Source organism: Crotalus tigris, unplaced genomic scaffold (genome assembly GCF_016545835.1).
Source record: "Crotalus tigris isolate CLP2741 ecotype Arizona unplaced genomic scaffold, ASM1654583v1 scf7180000017568.12009008, whole genome shotgun sequence".
NCBI lineage: Eukaryota > Metazoa > Chordata > Lepidosauria > Squamata > Viperidae > Crotalus > Crotalus tigris.
Genome location: NW_024096478.1, coordinates 4,597,483 through 4,615,074, shown reverse-complemented (window position 1 = coordinate 4,615,074; position 17,592 = coordinate 4,597,483). Strand labels below are relative to the sequence as shown.

Genomic DNA, 17,592 nt, shown 5'->3' with positions numbered 1-17,592 from the left:
GAACTCTATGCATCTCATTCCAAAAGATCAAACATCATATATTTTTTTTAAGCAATACTTGTATTGTTCACATCCTGTTAGTTGGAGACCAGTTAATCTCCAACTAACATACTAGAGTTTTTTTTAGTTAAAATGAAAATGGAGAAAGAGAGAGAAGAGCGAAGAGAGAGGAAAAGACAGAGAGAAACAGGCAGGTAAAAAACAGGCAATTTTCTGAAGAGAATAACATATTTCATAGGATACTTATAAAAGCAAATGGAAGGATCATTAGGGGAAGGCATGAAATATTTTTGTCTGAATATCTAGAATATAAAAGTCAATCAGAACTAATACGAACATCCTGATTCTATTTTAGTGCTTAAAGGGAGAAATGTGATAAACTGTATATACTCAAACATATAGTTTGGCCTGGGCTATGGAGAGTGTCAGATGCAGAATTTCCAGTGACAAATATAAAGCAATTTCAAATATTTCAATTCCCAGATTAGATTTTGATGCATTGTTCCTTTTTTTCCAAACACCATTCAGTTAAAGAGTGTAATTACTGGTGTTTTCTTACCAGGATGACAAGTTTGCATTTCATAAGGGAAAAATATGAGCACCTGGTTCCTTGAGCAGAATTACCTGTTTGTCAACATACTAGAAGACAGATAGCAAGCCAGCCCTACCTACTTGTTTCGCCCCACTCCCTTTTCCTGGAGGGAAAAGGTTGCCCTCTGTTAGTTTACACATTATTAAAATAATATTTTTTTTCCTGTTCTTTTGGTCATCTCTGCATCTCTGGCTGCAAATATCTCCTGAAAGCCTTGGGTAGCATTAGTATGACAGAAGGACAACAACATTATTGAATAATGAAGGATATACTAATTACTTTATATTTAATCTTCTTAATTGACATTTACAATATAAATTAAACCTAATTTAGTTTTTTTTATTTCTCATGGACTCTCCCACTTGTTGGAATGTGACCTCTGGAATGCCCTTCAGAATCCAAGCGTGGTCTTCAGTCTAAAAAAGGTTGCACACTTCTGGGCTACATGATCTCATTTTAATGGAATGAATTTCTTCTGTGCTGCGAAAAACAAATCCCCATCACTCATAGCGAACCATCCTGCCATGTTTTTAACAAGCTGAGTTCATGCCAGCAAACCATTTTACCTGCAGTACATTTGCCATCCTGGAATCCCTTTGGGATGGATTTGTTACAATTGCAAGACTGCATTGAGATCTCTTGCTACAATTCTCTCTGGTTTCACAGTTAAGAGTGCCATCTCATGGTCTGTTCTTAAACAGCAGTTTGTATCCTTTTAGTTAGGCTTTTTATTTATTTTTCTAATTCAAAAAAAAAAAAAAGAGTACATTCTATTTTAGGGAACTTAAACAAAACAAAACAAAACTTGTGCATGTAACTGTTATGCTTTAAATATTTCAGTAGACAAATCAAGGCATTGGTTAGCACAGAATGCACAATCAGATATGTAATAAATATCCACTTTTGACTTTTATTACAAAAATAAATGATGGCTCTGGAGCTGAATAATTTACATTCACGTGAAAAAAGTCAGGAAACGTGATAGGAAGATGACTGAGAAAAAAAATAGATTTGCTTACATCTACCACGCTGTTCCGCACATTTGACAGATAACTATCTATCCTCTGCTTAAATCAGTGTAGCAGAGAAGAACCCAAAAACCTCAAAAGGCAGACAGTTCCACATATGGACAGATATTATCAGGGAGGTTCTGTGATTCACTTCAGTTTTCACAGGGCATAGTTTGTGAAGCTAGCAAAACTCTGTTTGTGCAACAAAGCTGTCTACTGGATTATTTACCAGCCTCCTCCTAATAGTCTTATTGGTTGGGAATATTGGCAACTGTGATCTCATCCCTCTCAACAGTTGACATCACATCAAATATGGCATCAGACATTTGGTGAAGCATGTGGACATTGTACTTCAGCAGAGTTTCTCAATTTTACAACTTTAATTGTGTGAATTTCAACTCCCACAATTCCCTAGCCAGCATGCTGGCTGGGGAATTATGGGAATTGAAGTCCATGCACCTTAAAAGCTGCCAAAGTTGAGAAAGACTAACCTAAATGGGAGCTGTCAGTTTCACTATGCTTTTCTTAAGCCCTACTTGCCTAGGGGGTAATCATGTTCAGCCCTTTTATTTTGTTCTTTCATTAACATCCTTTTATAAACCTGTACATTATATATACAAAATTGTGAAGCTTTAAGAAACATTTAAAACAATTAAGAGTTTATTGTCCCTTCTAAGTTGGCAGCAGAATAAAAGTGTTAAAGCATCCATTTTTCTGTGATAGGTTTTTGGCAGCCCAGGTTCTCCATGAATATTATAAGTAGCCTAATATTCCTGTGTTTCCCATTCCATATCAGTTATTGGTCCCTGTAATGTACTTTATTCCCTGAGTTAGACATGCTATTAAGATTATTATTAAGTCCTAAATGTTTTAATTTCCAATATAATTTATTAGATGAGTGAATGGGGGATCAGAAAAACCTATCTTGTTCCATTATGGATAAGCATATAGTCTTTTTATATTATTCAGATATCTTCTGTTTGAAACCCTGACTCCTGGAGGATATTCTAAATGTCAGCTAAAAAAAATGTGGATGTTAAATGCTCTCCCTTTCATTCTTTCAGATACTGTAAGTTGCTTACTCATTGCTACTGCAGTATGAGTCATTCAAGCTTCCTGTTATTGAAGGAATGTATTATTTCTCCTCTCTCTCATGCTGCAGGCTTTGCAACTTTTGTTCCCCCTGCTCCTTTCATGGCCTCACCCTGAATCCCCCCCCCTCCTGGTTTATTGGTTCAGGCCAGACTTTCCTGGTTGACCTTGTGAGTGAGCAGGCAGGAGGATGTGCCTCAGAGCTCGCTAGTATCAGTATGAAGCCCAGTTCTGGGCCTCGCTTTGGCCGGCAGCATTTTCCAGTTGTTTATGTCACCCGTTTTGGTAAATACCACTGTGGCACAAAGATTCGTTCTGGTGGCAAAAGTCCCAAAAAAGCGGCCCAGAAGGATTTCCATTCCTGCCTTTCTGACAAAGCTTCTTCTGCCATTTTGGACAAAATAGGTCCAGTGGATGTCGCCCCTCAGAGACAAATGAGGCATCCAAGCTTGAGAGCTGGGACAATGCAAGTCCAAGGAAACCAAACCAGATGTCGGCAACCACAGAGTGATGGCCAGAACATCAGTATGGCCAAGCTCCCAGGCCAAGAAGCTTCTAAGCTGCCCTGCTCAAGGAAAAAAGGCCTGGGAAGCAAAAGAAGGGCAGCAAATTCTACAATCTCTGGTACTCAGAAATGCATGGGTATCAGTACAACCTAACATTTATCTGATATAACACCCTTTCCCTAATTGCTGCTTTCCTGATGTAAATAGTTCTTAGGCAGCAGAAGCCAGTACAGTGGGGGACCGACAGATTAAAGTTGATATACCCTGTTGTTTCTGTGAATAAGAACCGTTATTTTAAAATACAAGTATTCTCCACTCCAAATGGTTCACCTTTGTAGTGGCCAGTCAGTCCAGTTTTTTTTTACTTAGGTATGGCATATCATACATGGACCAGCAAAATATATTAATATTGCACCTAGATTAGTAAAACACAATAAAATATAAATGTTAAAAAGATCTATATTCAAATACCAAAGTCGAGGCCATCTAACCATTGAAGCACAGCATTGTTTATATTAAAAAAAAATCAGACACTAGACTGGTTTATGCCCTCTACTTGCAGTCAGTCATGATGTGATCTACAATCACACTGAAGGGAGGGTACTATGCCCCATTTATACAGAGAGTCCCAGCAGACACCGTGTGAGGTATAAATTCTATTCAGGATTGTTCATTGCTGATGTGGTGGTACAAAGCCTGGCATCTTTTTTGTGGGGTCATATATATGTCTACCTACAGTATGTCTGAGTGTTCAGTCTGGTGATTTTACCTATATGGTGAGCAAGAATGGGTTCGTTAGGAAATTTTGTATTAGCAAGTGAATTTTCCTCTTCTTGGTCACAACTGAAGCCGCAATAAGTGTTTCTCAACCATGGCAACTTTAAGATGTCTGTATTTCAACTCCCAGAATTCCCCAGTCAGTATGCTGATTGGGGAATTGTGGGAGTTGAGGTCCACACATCCTAAAGTAGTTAAGGTTGAAAAACTCTGACATAGAAAGTATTGCCTACTTTGTAACAAAGGGCATATCCTCTTTACATCCTCAGACTGCTCCTGTCCTGTGCTCATGCTAACTTGACTCTAAACTGGTTTAAGAAAATCCTGTCCAGATTGAGATACTTTGGCAACAGCTTGCATAGTAATTCAGTCCAGACTGCAGGTTACCATGTCTGACACTGCACAATTCCCTCACAGCTTTATGTTCCAATAAAGCAGTTGCCAGTTGCTTTCCTTCCTGTAAATGAGTTTTAGGAAAAACATATATTTTATAGATATATATCTGTATTTTATGTCTATATACCCACGAAATTAAACTGAGTTTATATGCATAAATATAAAACAACAAAATGCACTCCCATGCGGCACAACAACCAGCTCTAAAATGAAAATTCTTTTTTATGATCCTCGTTCTCTCTAATGTTTTCTAAAATACCTTTATTAGGAATGTCATTATAATATTATGGTTAAAACACTTTTTTAAATAGAAATTTGCTAGTTTAATACCCAGCAGATTTTTTTTTCTTTTAACAGGTATGATTTCTGTCGCTTTGCATGCAATAACTTTTTTTAAATTGAGTACAGAGCACTGGAAAAAATTATGAAATTTTGATTTTTTAGGCCTACAGAAAAGTAGCTACTTTGGAAAAGAAAATAATAATTTAAACAAAATTATTCATGAAATTATCTCATTTTTCCATTTTTTCAAATATTCTTTTTGTAGGAAGATTTGTGATATGTGATATAAAGTTAGATGATATTAGCTGAATTTATTCTATTTTGTTCTATTTTTGTTCTATTTTTATTCTATTTTTTATTCTATTTTATGTATAATAAAGAAATTCTCAGCTGACACTTTCCAGATCTGTTGAACTTCAATTTTATTAGGTAAAGCTTATATATCTAGTAGACTCAAGCTATAGATGATGGATAATAGTACAACTAGCAACAGGAACAATATTTATTGATATTATTAATACCTTAGAAGTTCTGAAATCCAGCCAAATACACACCATAACCTTACAAATTTAAATTTTATTTTAAAAATTATGTCAATTACTGTTATTGATGAGTTTGGGACAATTGAAGGAGGAAACAATACATAAATTACTTATTCAGAATATAATACAATGTTCAGATGCTTCATGAAAGTAGAAAATATTCATAATTTAAAAGCTGAATAAGTTTCTGTTTTCCAAATTAACTTCTAATATATTAAATAACAGAGATATAAACCTAACATTATATAAGCTTTCATACCAATCACTAGTTATAACATAGGATGCAGACATAAACAACAACCTTCCCCCTTAATTTTTAGTATATCTAAAAATACAAATGAGCTATTAAAAACTGATTTGCTCTAGAAAGTCAAAAGGTTATTGCCTTAGGCAACATAGTGAATCCCTCCCTCCATTTTACCTCATTTTGATTTTCATCTTCCTTTTAGTTTCAGCTGCTGTATGAAGAAAAAGATGAGCAATATAAGAACACTCTATACTGTCTCCTCTGGAAGGCGCATAATTGTGCTTTCAAATGATATGAAGTATCGATTTTTCAAAATAGTTTTTTAAGATCAGCACCTAATCATGCACCTCAGTTATAATGAAAGAAGAAAATATATATTTTATACCCACAGGATCACAGTAGCTTAAATTGAATGACAAAATAAATACCATTAAATTATTTTAATAGGTGAAGAGAATGGAGCAGATGTGTATGAATTCCCTACATCCAATGAAAACACTAATGAAATGATCAGGAAACAAAAGAAAAAGGTAGAACATCAGAATAATAGCAATAGTTACAGTATATGTTGAAAAATGCTTCTGCTAGTACACTGGGTCTTAGTAATGGTTGAAAATGGTTTTCTGTGCAGAATTGTATGTGTTCATTGTATGCTGCTTCAGTATGTAAATAACATGTTAAAGGAATAGTCACAATCTAGTTGTGATAAATTTAAAATGCTGCCTACTGAAGATGGAAATGTTGATTTGAAAGTTAAGTTCCTTCCTCCAATCTAGGGAAATCTGAGGTTACAGATCTATATGTGTTCTCCAGCCTCATTTTTATAATTTGAGGTACAATTTCCAAATATTTGGAGGCAGGTTATACACATAAATTGTGGAGTAAGTCCTGACTAAGTTTAACATAGTTAAACAATAACTTCTCTCTACCTAAACTTTAATAATAGGAAGACATATTTTATTTTTCATCATAACTGTTTTTTCTAGGTTCTCAGAAAAGTTTAATAAAAGGGCACAAACTTTTTATTTGTTTTATTACAAATAAATCAACTAAAATTTCATAGAGTCAAATGTTAGAAATACCTATTTTGAAATAAGAACAATTATTAGCCTTAGAAGAATGTTTTAAAAGCTTCTTATGTGGGATAAAAAAAAGAAGCAGGATAATGCCTCATACTTCACTATCAAAACTACAACTCGATTCTCATAGAGTTCATTTATTTTCCTTGATGGTGATGTAATTAATACCCCATACAAACAGTGGCTTTGAACATGTCCTCATCCTGGCTTAAAATGCATGTGAATTAAATAATATTTGATGTTATTGCAAGTTAGCACATTAAAGTGAGTATATTACTATTAAAATGCTGAGGGATGATTTTTGAGTTAAATTGTTAACGTAGATCCAAACTGCATATTTAAATTTTGCTTATGAGGGAAACAAACTTTTTGAGATAAGCATAGACATACTTAAGTTTCTTTGCAAAGTATACATTTTTTTTTAAATGGCTGAAGGATGGCTAAAAGGGATTCATGTATGGTTCATAGGAAATGATGTAGAACTGGAATAGGGAAAATGAGAGGGGGAAAATTCTTGATACATGAAGCAGTATGGTTCTGTCCATGTTTTTCACATATCTTTTTCCCCCTAGTCTGCAGTGTGGCTTGAAGTATTTGAAGTAATTTCTAAAATGGTAGAAGAAAATGGACACTTTAGAAACAGATTGGTGTCTAATTTTCATTTTTCAGGTGAAGGTAAGTAGCAAGTAAACTCTTTTCATAAGGAGAACTTGCTGGATAATTGAGCATAATTTTTACAAAAAACATTTGTTAAGAAGGGCTTTCCAATTAATTTTTATCTTACAAACTGAAAACAACATCCCCCTTTTCCTCCTTTAGACCAAAAAGTTGTGGTCCAGTTCATGTAAAGTTAAGCTTTATGATAATAACACAATTCTGTATCCTGCATTCTGAAACAGTAGAAAAAAAACTTGGTTTTCTATGTGATAACCTTTTAGTGTGCATAAAAGTGAACAGGTCAAATTAACCTTCATTGATCTGAGTGGAAGCCAATGTATAGAGAAATTTAGATGGATTGTGTATTAACCTGAATTATTTCATAATGGCTTCCCAATAAAAATATCACAAGGCTACAGTGCACTTGATACAGAATCCTATGGATTTATTTTTCAAATACCCAGAAGTTCCTGTATTTTTACAAATGTTGTTGGGAATACAAAAGAAGAAGTAAATAAGATAGATACTTTCTGTCTCCCAAACTTTGATGTTCTCCTCATAATTCCATTTTTCTTGTTATATCAGAACCTTGAAGATTTTTTCCTGTTTGTGTCAAATTCTTTTCCTTTGTTGTTTCATCAATTTGATCATACTCTTCTAATTTGTAGTCTGCCATCTGATTTATTTGTTCCTTTGTTGTTATTTCCTGGATATTTTTTAATTGTAAATTTAGATTGGAAATATTCTTATTTAAATCATCAAAGTTGTTTCGGATTTCCTCATGGTTTGAGTCTATTGTCATTTGTATTTGTCCTAACATTACATATATTTCTTCCTTGAAAGTATTTATCTTGCCTTGAAGTATTGGAGGCCCTTGATTTTCCAGGCTACATCCTTCAGGAGAAAATATTGAATGTGGCCTCCTGTCATTTTTTGATGCATATGTGGTATCTATGTTGCCTCCCCCCTTCAAATAATCTTTCATCAATGTTTTAATTCAAAAGTCAATTTATCAGTCACTCAAAATTACAATGCAGTATGTTAAGCCACTTTAAATCCTTACTACAGATTCTCCTCTAAAAGATTAGCCAAAAAAACCAAGGTTTTTTCTTCTCCATAAACAGTTCTTAGATTTAAGCAACAGTCCAGGTGTTTTTTTTCTTTCAAACACTTTTTAATCTTATAGCTGGCTCTTCCTTTGTTCCCAGCTGTCTTCAAGGTTATTTGCAATTCAAAGGAACAACTTTTTCTTTGTTTCTAGGCACTCTGCCAATTTCTGAGTCCTTATTGTTAATGTTCTGTTCTCTGAGTCTCCACTAGATGTCAGCAGTTATTTCTTTTTACAGTTTTTCTTTCAATCCAAAAGTTATTTTTGTTATATATTTTTATAATTACATCAAAAAAAATTGAGGGTATAATCTTGACAGTTTTTTAGTTCCTAAATTTGTCCAGACTGAAGTATTTTAAATCAAATTTTAATATATTTCTTCCCCCTTTAATATTAATTTGCCCCTTCCATCTGTAAGGAAATGGGGATATAGTCCCCTCCACTTCTGGAGATTTTCTTGCTTTGGGGATCTTTTAAAGGATTTAGATAGTAGATAGAAGAAAGAAGATCAGTACTCTCACCAATTCCAAGCATGCTGTTCACCAATGTTTAGTTTGTGCTCTGTGATTTTGGCTGCAAGCAGCTTGGGCTAGACACTGATCTCACGCTAGCCTTTCTCCTGTCGGGTTTGGAGGGCTTTCCCCAGATCAAATAAAACTATTGCTGTTACTTCATGATCAACGGGGTGCCCTTCCTTCACAGTCACCTCTCCGGGGCAACTTCAGACCCATCTAGGATCCCCCATGCAGAACAAAACTACCTGTGGGGAGTGGAGGACCGCTCTCACGTGGCCATGTGCTGCGGGTGCAAAACCAAAAGTCCTGGATTATATTCTATTGCTTGTGTTTGCATTATACTGAATTCCAATATGACGTGGTCACTCTCGCCCAAAGTTCCAGCAATTTCAACTCCCTCTATCACTTGTTCTCTATTAGTAAGAATTAGGTCTAGCATAGTTTTTCCTCTAGTTCAGTGGTTCTCAACCTTTTTAATGCTGCGACCCCCAACCGGTTGTAAGTCAAGGACTACTCAACTGGTCGTAAGTCGAGGACTACTCAACTGGTGCAGCACCGTTTTCAGAATGGGACTTTTGGCGGGCTCAGCAGGGCAGAGACAGCCTGGACAATTCCTATTGGCTTTTGAAAGCCAATAGAATTAGACTCTATTCAAGAGAGTCTATTCTATTGGCTTTCAAAAGCCAATAGAATAAAAGGGAGTAGCACAGCTAAGGAAAAGGGGGAAAAAAGGCTGGACTGCGTTGTTTGGCGACCCCCGTGAAATGGTCATTCGACCCCAAATGGGGTCCCGACCCGCAGGTTGAGAACCACTGCTCTAGTTCCCTTCTCTATCTTTTAGAAGCCAAAGTTGTCAGCTAGATTGATTAGGAATCTGCTTGATTTTCCACTTGCTGCAGAGTTTTTCTCCCAGGTGATAATAGGGTAGTTAAAGTCTTCCATTACTACTATGGTATATTTCCTACATACATTTGTTAGTTGTTTAGCAAAAAGTTTATCTATTTCTTTTGCTTGGTTGGGTGGCCTATAGTATATGCCTATAGCAATGACATTCTTTTTTCCTTTTAAATTGACCCATATGGGTTCTAGGAGGTTTTCATCCTTGGTTTTGTGGATTTCTGTAGAGACATAGTGACCTTTTATATATGATGCAACTCCACGTCCTCTTTTGTTATGTCTGTTTGTATCCTTCCATCAGTACATTCCAGTCATGTGTTTCATCCTACCATGTTTCAGTAATGGCAACTGTATCATATTTACCTTCATGTATTAGTATTTCAAGTTCACCCTGTTTGTTCCCTAAACTTTGAGCATTTGTGTATAGACATTTGAATCCTTTATGGGTCTTGGGTATGTTTCTTATATCTCCTACTTTGTATCTGGGTTTTCCATCCTTTCCATCACTCTCTACTTCACTATGTTATTCCTTTTTGTTCTTTTTCTTTCTCTTTACTCCCTACCTCCTTATATGATTAGTTATCTAGTGGTTTTTGCTTGGAATTGGTTCTAAAGGTCTTGAAGATTGACCCCCCTCAATTTTCATTTAAAAACCTTCTGATAAAATGAGCCAGTCATTTTCTAAATATATTATTTCCAGTTCTTGTGAGGTTCATTCCATCCCTTGCCAGTAGCCCTTCATGTAGGAAATGCAAGTAATTCCACGGTCTAGGAAACCAAAGTTCTCTTGATGGCACCAGTTTTTAAGCCAGTGGTTTGTTTCTAAAATCCTTTGCTCCCTCATTGGATTTATATTGGATATTGAATATCATTGGATATCATTATACAGTATTAGATATCATTGGATATTCCTACCTATATCCTAAGGCCATTTCAAACGGCCTACTTTAGCCCTCCCTCATTGTAATATGGGCAGAATAGGCAACTAGCAGGAACTAGTCTGGAAAATACTGCCAGAAAAGCAATATTTTGGTGTACTTTCCATGCTTTCAACTGGCAAGGGATTAGAAAGAGAATCAGTGTGGAGCAGTTGGCTTGCAGAGTTGCTTCTGGCCTGGTCCTTGATGTTAGATTCAAAATCAGCTGCCTGGGGATTAGGCTATTCCAAATGCGCTTTTCCAGCTAGAATGCCTGTGATTTAAAATAGAAAAGCCTAGATCACAAAATGGACAGAAAAGATTTCTGTTGTCAACTGCCATTGCCTTGCCTATTTGACAAAGGCAGATTTTAAAAAAAAATCCCAACCTCCTTAATGTGTTAATATCGTGGTGACATTTTAAACTTTTAATTGCTGCTTTTACTCTCTGTTATTGTATGCTTTACTGCATAATTTGTTTTGTAAATTTTTGCAGTTTTTTGACATAGGCTGTTATAATTTGGTTAGCCTTTTATTAACCTGAATTTTAAACTACTCAGATTTTTAAATAGCAAATAATGTACAAATATACTAAATAAATAAAAAAGTCATTTCTTTAAAATTAAATGAGAGATGCACAAGAAAGCTGCCTCATAATAAGTGTTTGATCAGAATATAATAATAAAATATCTCCAGCTGTAAAATTAGAACAAAGATGATTCCATATAACATATGTATGATTTATTGATAAGCTACTTCATTGTGTATGCTGATTCTGACTTAGAAAAATGTAATTTTAGAAAATGTTTCATCCAAAAGTGGCCTGGATGCAGAATTTCATTATATGAAAATGAAGCAAAGATTAAAACTGACATTCTATTGATGTAGTTTCCATTAAAGCTTTGTTGCTGCTGCACAATTCAAAGTAACACAATATTAAGCGTACCAACTTAATTGGAATTTCTAGCTTCATAGTTTAATTAGTTTTAGGAAACTGATTTACCAATCCATTAAGTGTTAACTGATTAAATTTATACTGACACATTCCCTCCCTCAATTTGTCTTTGCTCAAAGTAACATTTAAGTTTGTAAGCTCTGTGAGAGCAGAATATTTATCAGAATATTGCAAATGAATGCTGGTAGGTTGGAATGCTTCATATTTCCTTGAATTATTAACATGCTAAACAATTAGCCACATTACAATTCTTTATTTTCTTTATTGTATATGAAGTGCTTTGGGATGACTTTTACTAGTACTAGAAAGAAATAAAGAAATAAAAATAAATTTAAATTAATTGACAATTGTTATTATACATTGTAGAAATATATTAATATTACATTATGCCAATTATTATGCAAATATTTATCATAAGATCCTATCCACTTTGAGTTACAAGTAATTTTCTGCTTGTTCAACAGGTTTACTCCAAGGTAAGAGTGAGGATCATTTTGGGCTCCAGATCTCTCCAAGGGGATTGTACTAGATACTCTACATTGTGTGGTTTTTGTAGAAAAATGCCCAGTTCTGAAGGTTTTTGTTATCTCATTTAGAAATATCATGTGATGTTGGCTATTATTAATAATAATTTTAATAGTTTTAATTATTATTATTTACTGGTGAATAGTCTTGTCACTAAATATATGTAAAACAGACCAGTGTTATATAAAGCTATATACTTTAGATTAACCCATGTATATCTAAATTCCTCAGCTATGCCCAATTAAGTAAGCAAATAGTGATTAAACTGTATCAAAATTAATTTTAAATAAATTCTACTAAAATTCATGGGATTTTATAACCCAGTCACCAAATTATTTGCATGATTGAAAGTGTGTCGTTGATTTCAGTGAGATTTATTTACAGTTAATTATGATTAGGACTTTTACTTTTCTATTGATTTTAGTCCTACCGCCTACAAATCTTGTAGGATTGCAGTTTTTTTTTTTGCTGAATAACACTTAAAATTAGTTTTATTTGATTTTGTCTTATGAAGGCAGTGCATCATTCACTGCAGAACAAAGATTTTGTTTCCTGATATCTCATAGATTTTTGGCTACTAGTCATGATCTGTAATTTAATCCATCGTGTTCCCTTTTGTAGAAATTTTCTGTTTCTATAATTTCAAAATTTCAGTACCTATTGGCTATGCTGCACAGATGAAAGAAGCACATGAGAACATGGAACTTGTTGAAGCATATCCAGTACACGAAGTACAACTGGAATATCTGTGGAAATCAAAAATAGCGGCTCTGCTGCTTGGGAGTATTGCTGTTACATATGCGAATGGAACAGTCGTACAAGACAGGCACATTACTTTTTTTTTTTTTAATGGCCACTTTGGTTCCAAGGCAGAAACATGTGACACGTGACCTGCTTCTTGATCCAACAAAGATATTTTTGCCTCTGCTTCACATAAAACTCAGACTGATGAAAAAATTTGTGAAAGTAATGAACAAGGATAAGAAAGTTTTCATTATTTGAGCAGATGTTTCCAAGAATAACTGATGCCAAGATTAAGGAAAACATTTTTGTTGGTCCAGAGATCATCATCAATGACAAGTGATTTGAAGATCTGTTAATGGGGCCAGAGGAAATCTCCTGGAAAGCATTTGAAGATCTCGTTGAGAATTTTCTTGTCAGCTACTGTATAGAGCAGCAAATTACATTCAGCTGGTTGACAAACTTTGTACAGCACATAAAACCATGAAGTGCAACATGTCACTGAAGATTCATTTTCTGCATTCACACTTAGACTTCTTTCCCAAATATTTAGGTGCAGTCAGTGACAAACATGGTGAAAAGTTTCACTAAGACATTGCCACAATGAAAAAATAGTATCAGGGCAACTGGAATCCATCAATGCTGATTGACTATTGTTGGATACTGCAGTGAGATGCATCAGACACTAAGTACAAATGAAAATTAGCAGCAAAATACTTTTAGCCTCATGCAACATGTCAGAAATGTTAAGTGATTAAATACATTACAGTCATTAAAAGTTAATTTCACATTTCTCAAGATTCCTACATGATACAGACATTCTGAAATTATAGTTGCGTTCAATTTAAGGGGGGGTTCATCATAATCACCAAAACTTTTTCAGGAAGCAAAATGAAAAAAGTTGTTATCCAGTGAACTAATGTTTAACTAATTAATGCGCTAATTTGTGCATGATGAATATATTTACTAGTGTTTGATCTTTATTGTAATCCTGTTTACCTACAATATAGGTACTATATGAATTCTGTGCAGGAGTCAAAGCTCTTGAAATAGGGTCCCTTGTAGATTCTCCTGCATTGCTTTCTTACAATAAGAATTATACTGTTTGAATGCATTTCTATTTTTTTAACTAAAAATTGATTTTATGGACATACAGTACTTCCACTTAAAACATGTTTTCATACATTGGTCGTGAAAGTAGTAAAAACTGTTTTGTCAAAAATCTGTTTATACCTCTGGAGGAAAGAATAGACACGAGTAATTCCTCCTTCCTCTCCTCATTTCTCATCATTCTTTAGAAATTACATATTGGCAATTATCTTTGGCTATAATTTGCATTTTTTTTAAAAAAGGCACTATTATGTTACTCTCATTGCTAATTGTAGCTCCTTTTTTTTCCAGAGATTTAATTGTGGCTCATTTATTAAACTCTATTTAGCTGAAAGCTCTTGATTCTAATGCTTTTTTTTAAATTACTGGATTTTGCACAATATTGCACCAAAGAGATAAGTTTCCTATTGATCTGAATTCTTTATCAGATACATTGTGAAAATAAATGGAGTAGTCCAAGTAGGACTGCAAGATACAGAATAACAAATCTGAAGATTTGTGCAGATTTATGTGCAAAGTGTAAAGTGTTTTCTTATTTTTATCTAACATAATTTTAATAGCATACATTGTTTAATGGGGATTATGAGAGTCATTTTCCGCATAAAACAAAGTACTGTTCATTGTAGTGACTAAAGTGCTGGGCTAAAAACCAGGAATATGTGAGTTCTAATCTCAGGCATGAAAAATGGTTGGGCGGCTTTGGGGCAGTTTTTCTCTTTTAGCCCAATCCACCTGAAAATCTAATCTATTCTTTTATATTTTCTCGTCTGAAATTCTTCTATAGGTACAGACATAAATCAGAATTTGCAAAGTGAAATTTCTTTTACTGAGACAGTAAGTAAAATAAGTTTTGTTTAAAATGACAAAATAGGATTAAGAAATTATTACAAAAGGAATGACACATAATAAATCTTTTCCAATTTTGTTAGACAATATGGACTCCATTTGTTGTAGACTGATGAATTCATAGTATCCTGGACAGGGTGTCTTTGAACAACTCATCTATTTATTTATTAGATTTTTATCCCAACTTTATTTTTTTTTATAAATAACTCAAAATGGCAAAATATATAATACTCCTTCCTCCTACTATTTCCCCTACGACAAAAAACCTATGAGGTGGGTTGAGGTGCGAGTGAGAGAGTAGCCCAAAGTCACCCAGCTGGCTTTCATGCCTAGGGCAGGACTAGAACTCACAGTTCTCCAGTTTCTATGCTAGCAGTAGAACTACTACACCAAAAGAGGAGGAGGAGGAGGAGGAGGAGGAGAAGGAGGAGGAAGAGGAGGAGGAGGAGGAAAAGAAAAAGAAAAAAGGTTTCTCCAAAATCTTTTTCTCATATGACTTCCTTAGAATCTAGGGATAGATTGGAAATGTTTCTCAGACATATCACTAATAGTAATAGAAAATAGTTTCTTTTGCTAGATCACTTATTTATGGACTTGAGAGATGCTAGTCTTCTCATTTTGGTCCCAATCTAGTTCTTTAAATTGACCTGGAGTTGGGGTGGGGAAACAAACCCCACCCTTATGCATCCCTAAAGGAGAGCAGATTGGACAATGGCATGGAGTGCTGCTGACTGTGGCATTCTTAAGCCTACTTTCCCCCTTCATTCAGATCAAGTGTTCCAGGGATTATTGCTATTAAAAGGTTGGGATTCCAGAATTTATGTTCTTTGTGCTTTCTCTACCTTGTTTAAAATATATGCAAATGTTGCATTTATACACTTTGGCCCATTCATTACATTTACTTGAAGAAATACAGTTACATTATTGCTTTTAATTTTTAACTTATATTTTATATCTTCTAGCATTCTATTATTCTCCACTGTAATTTTCACTCCACTTTTGGTATATCATGTTAGGTCCTTTGTGCTCCTTTTTAATAACTGTATCCACTCCCTTATTTTATAACAATAATAAAAAATTGGTTTGGGTGGAAACACTTCTTTTTGGCCAACCATATTTATTTATATTGGTCAAAGCTAATTTCAGAGACAAATAAGTGTCTGTAATAGAGTCAATAATGACATTGGAATGCTGTGGTAATAGGAAAGTTGATATTATGGTAGAAAAGTTTACGTTATTGAACAGCTAGGTGATTTTTGAAGCTGTTAAAAAATGCTATAAGTTTGCCTTTTCATCCAGGGTGATATATACACTTTTATTTCAGATAAACCAAAGAGACTTTTGTTGATGCAATTTTTCATAATTGTTTCCTCAAGATATATTATTTATTAATTAGAAAGACATTATTATCTTTTATAATCAGCCCAAGATATGGATATGTCTATTATGAAACTATAGATTCCAAAGATGTATAATTTGAAATAATATTGTTTGCCATATTTCATTTGTTATTGCTAACAGAAGGAGACTATCTAGTTAAATAGTTTCTCATTATTTGAATTTATAGAATATAGTATTAATATTTGCTGAGTGCAAATCCCAAGGAATAAATTTGTTGGTTTATGATAATTTCTCCTACTATACTTTAAGGGAGGAGTCTCTGCTAGTATCAAATATTACTATTTAGGGAATCCAAGATACAAAGGGAAGATCAATTTTATTCCATGCCTATTGGCCCTTTGAGGCAGATTAAGTCAGGAAATAGATTCCATAAAAATGTTAGAAATCTACTTTATTGTTGTAGACTATATAGCAGAAACTTGAAAGCTAGAGTGAGTTTTTCTTTCCTTTATAATCCAGGGATTTAAGGGGAAATCAGCTTGAGTTTCTTTTTAATGGTCCTTCATTTCTAAGGCTTAAAACATTATTATTTTTCATTTCATTCAAAAAGCTCCTTTTCATTTCACTCTCATCACTCTATGCGGTGGGTTTGGATGAGACGTAGGATGAGTTTTTCTACAATATGTGCAGAATATTCTGCAGATATATGTTCTGTCATATATATCTGCACACATCAAAGGCTTTTAATAAATTAAGATTTACAGACAGATAAGTCAAAGTCTTTCAACTTGATATATGTTGAAAAGGAAATACTTGGTGCATTTATTTGTTGTAATGAGACGTTCCTAACCAAGATATTTATTCTTTTTCTTTTAGGATGAAGCAATTTTTGGATGGGTGTAAAAAAATAAAGAAACAAGGAAAAGAAGATTTATTTATTGTTCTTATTTTCATTGTTATATGAAATTAGCATCTAACCATTCAAGAGAAAAACAAGAGAAAGTACTGGAACATAAGCGCCATGTAGTTTATACAAAACATGCACAATATAAAGTACAAAGTATGCATTTCTGATTATTGCATTTATGGTTACATTAGACTGTTATAAATTTTTATTTAAATTCTAAGCAATGCTCTTTGTTAGTATTTTGTATATATTCTTATATAAGAATACAATATAATATGGTTCTAACACTACTGAAAGAATATTTAGAATTTCAGAAAAAATAAGTTTGTATGAAATAAATATTTAAATTGAAACATAAATTGAAGTTTTGAATTAATTTTATTCCCATGCAATTAAGATTGCGTACTTGAATCTTTGTATGTTGAAAAATTTAAGTAGCAGTCAGTCATCAATCTCAGCTTGCCATAAGTAAAGTTCAAGGTAAGTGAAGCAGCAAAGTGTGAATTCATAAAGGTGATGAAGTTGGGATGCAGTGGCAGTATTTTATTATT

At 33.9% G+C, this 17,592-nt stretch overlaps 1 protein-coding gene across 5 annotated transcripts; it reads left to right on the top strand.

The window, feature by feature from the left end:
- The first annotated feature begins 2,731 nt into the window (after positions 1 to 2,731).
- On the top strand, positions 2,732 to 17,335 carry LOC120311910. Of its 5 annotated transcripts, none has more exons than XM_039351994.1 (6): positions 2,732 to 3,318; positions 5,892 to 5,974; positions 7,096 to 7,198; positions 12,036 to 12,047; positions 14,732 to 14,781; positions 17,011 to 17,335. In XM_039351994.1, exons 1-6 carry the CDS (start codon positions 2,733 to 2,735, stop codon positions 17,035 to 17,037), a joined length of 861 nt encoding a protein of 286 aa, XP_039207928.1. In that variant the 5' UTR covers position 2,732; the 3' UTR covers positions 17,038 to 17,335. The 5 variants fall into 5 exon arrangements, with proteins under 5 accessions (XP_039207928.1, XP_039207920.1, XP_039207946.1 ...); XM_039351986.1 differs by having other exon boundaries at positions 2,732 to 3,336; XM_039352021.1 differs by having other exon boundaries at positions 2,882 to 2,979.
- Positions 17,336 to 17,592: the final 257 nt, after the last annotated feature.

What these genes read in the sequence shown, in the direction of transcription:
- LOC120311910 (XM_039351986.1), top strand. Translation starts at nt 2,733, where the DNA reads ATGTATTATTTCTCCTCTCTCTCATGCTGCAGGCTTTGCAACTTTTGT. An exon ending in TGGTACTCAGAAATGCATGG is followed by an intron (nt 3,337 to 5,891) that starts GTATCAGTACAA and finishes TTATTTTAATAG; the next exon opens with GTGAAGAGAATGGAGCAGAT. An exon ending in TCAGGAAACAAAAGAAAAAG is followed by an intron (nt 5,975 to 7,095) that starts GTAGAACATCAG and finishes TTTTCCCCCTAG; the next exon opens with TCTGCAGTGTGGCTTGAAGT.